The 2,690-nt window shown below is 41.2% G+C and overlaps 1 protein-coding gene across 1 annotated transcript in view; it reads right to left on the bottom strand.

Annotated features, from left to right (window-relative positions):
- LOC107099069 (steroid 17-alpha-hydroxylase/17,20 lyase-like) overlaps nucleotides 1-2,690 on the bottom strand; it is an 11,571-nt gene that overhangs the window by 5,199 nt on the left and 3,682 nt on the right. The window contains exons 3-4 of the mRNA XM_015397038.1: nucleotides 2,371-2,509; nucleotides 135-364 (exon numbers count right to left, since the gene is read on the bottom strand). Coding sequence (XP_015252524.1) covers nucleotides 135-364; nucleotides 2,371-2,509 — 369 coding nt within the window. The remainder of the gene's footprint in view (nucleotides 1-134; nucleotides 365-2,370; nucleotides 2,510-2,690) is intronic.

Genomic DNA, 2,690 nt, shown 5'->3' with positions numbered 1-2,690 from the left:
ACATAAAAGAGATCTAAAGATTAGTAATAAAACCAGGATTGGTGCATTAAGGTCTACAGACCCTGGATATCAGCTCTGTGGCTGCAGCAAGCTTTTAGATTGATTTCAATGATGGACTCTAAAGTTCAGCGAACCTTCATCCAGGGGTAGATGTCCACCAGTCCTCCTCTGGCGATGGTCTCCACGATGCCGTTGTTGTAGCGGATCACCTCCTGCAGCTCGCTGTCCCCGCTGCTGTAGGTGCTGCTGAACACCAGGGTGCAGACCACGTTGGTGACGGCTCTGGTTATGGCGGGAGACGGGTCGAAGCCCCGGGTACCGTGGGACAGCAGCTCCGCGCAAAGACTGTCCACTGCAGAAAAAACTGGAGAGAAAACAGATAATGTGGTTAGTTTGTTTATGGAGATGTTTTAAGGTTTAATGGAAAACTGAAGGCTGTGAGGCTTTGGATATTTGAGAACAGAAAATCATTGTTTTTGTTTTTTTCTGAAACAGTAAAATAGGAATCAAAGTCTAAAGAAAAACAAATTCTAAAAGCTCAATTTGGTCCAAAAATATAATTAAACCAGAACAGATGAGGACTAAAAGCATAAATCATGCAAGGTTTTAGCACTGATCTCTATTTATTCACTGGATTGCTGATTGCCCCTTAGTTATACAGGGTTGAAGTTAAGCCATTGGCCGCCATATTGGTACTCCTTAGTTAGACCAGTCTCAATGTAAACAATACGTGCGCTACAGCATCTAGCAAAGATGATCTTCTCATTGTCAGGGGGACTTAAGACTTAAAATAAAGATAAATTCATCACTTTGACACCAGCTGGCTGTTTCATAGCCTAAGTAAGTTACCTTAACTTATAATAAAAAAAATAGGCAAAACGAATGCGTTAATGTAGCATAATAATACATAGGGGCCAAAAGTGCTAAATTGATGATGTACACCAGGGAAGACCCAGGATACGCTGGAGAGACTATGTTTCTCGGCTGGCCTGGGAACGCCTTGGGGTTCCTCCTGAGGGGCTAGAAGAAGTGGCTGGGGAGAGGGAAGTCTTGGCCTCCCTTTTTAAGCTGCTGCCTCCGCGACCTGACCCCGGATAAGCGGAGGAAGATGGATGGATGGATGGATGGATGGATGAATGGACTTTAATTTTTTCTTGGTTAGTACATCAAGTGACTGTGAAATTACCTGTGGAACGTCTTCCCACAGCAGGCAAACTGCTTGTTTTTGCAGTCAAATGCTGCACATGTTGGCATTTTTACTGCTCTGTGGGAGTGGGGAGTATCAACATGGCGGACAGTGACTTCACTTTCTTTTGGGCAATCAGCAATCCAGTGAATAAATAGAGATCAGTAGGTTTTAGCTAGTGTTGCGCCAATGCCATTTTTTGGATCCGATGCCCGATACCTGGCTGTGCAGTATCGACCGATACCGATACCATCTGTTTGAAATTGATGTGTGTGTGTATATGAAGAACTGCAGACTACCTGGATGTTAAATAATTACCATTATGGCTTTATCAAGCTGCTGCCTACCTTTGTGAAGCAGGAAATAGATTAATACAAAGTGAATCCAATAAAACTTTTTATTGCCTACCTGGAATGAGTGACAATAGTTGAATAAACTTTTGGCTCTCAAAATGGTATCGGGGCCTTATTTGCTGGTACTCACCGATACCGATTGTTTCATCTTATTCTGAATATTTTTACTAAAATACTAAAAGAGTCTGATTGGTTTTCTGCTGCCCCCTGCTGGTTTATGACGATAAGCTTAAATGTATAGTGGAGGATGTCCTTTTTCCAGGTGGATCATCAAAATAAGTGGTTCTCATAATTGTCAATCATTCTGGGACGGCCTTCATATGTGCTACTATGGAAAGTAAGCTTGTATGAGCGATACAAACAGCAACTTTCAAACAGAGCGTGCACGAGGCAGCGTGCTCTTACACGCGTATAACAGGCGTTCCCTCTCGGGAACAGGTACAGGGTTGTGCATGTGCTTTTTTTTTTTTTTTACATGGAGTCTTTTTAAAAATTCGTCAAAATCCTTCACTATACTTTTAACCCTAAAACTCATGACATCAGCATAAAACAAATTTACAAAACTCTATAAACGGATTAACTAATGTTAGCTTATTCAGTTTTCCTTTCCTGGTATTCATTCATTATTCATACATTTTATTATTTCTAAAATAAATTATTTTCTTTAAGAGTTCTAACAGACTATAACAGCTACGAGGCCATCAAACAGGACAGGAAGCCTGAAGTCCTCCTCTTGTTGATAAATATGCTAAATGAAAGTTGTTTCTGCGATTTGGACTAAAACTTGTTCTTCTTGATTTAAAAGAGGAGAAAGTGGACTTTTTGTTGTACCGATGTCCTGCAGCCGGCTGGTTCCCTCCCCGAACAGAGTGAAGGAGTTGTGGACGAGGCGGCGGTGGAGCCTCCACAGAGGAGAGTAATCTGAAAAGGCGATGTCTTTACCTCCTCGGGTCAGCAGGCTGGTCGTTACCTGGACAAAAAAAAAACATTACGTCAGAGACTGGATGAAAACAAGGCAGCTAGGTTGATGTAACAGGAGTTTATATTATAACAGACACAACTGTTCATCCTTTATTCAAACTTTACCTAATACTGTTACTTTAAAGTGTTTAAATTATGATTTTTCTTACATCGATTTATATTCTGTCTAA

This window comes from Cyprinodon variegatus, unplaced genomic scaffold (genome assembly GCF_000732505.1).
Source record: "Cyprinodon variegatus isolate N-32 unplaced genomic scaffold, C_variegatus-1.0 Scaffold835, whole genome shotgun sequence".
Classification (NCBI taxonomy): Eukaryota; Metazoa; Chordata; class Actinopteri; order Cyprinodontiformes; family Cyprinodontidae; genus Cyprinodon; species Cyprinodon variegatus.
Note: the sequence above shows the minus strand (reverse complement) of the source record. Positions and strands in the feature narration are given on the sequence as shown.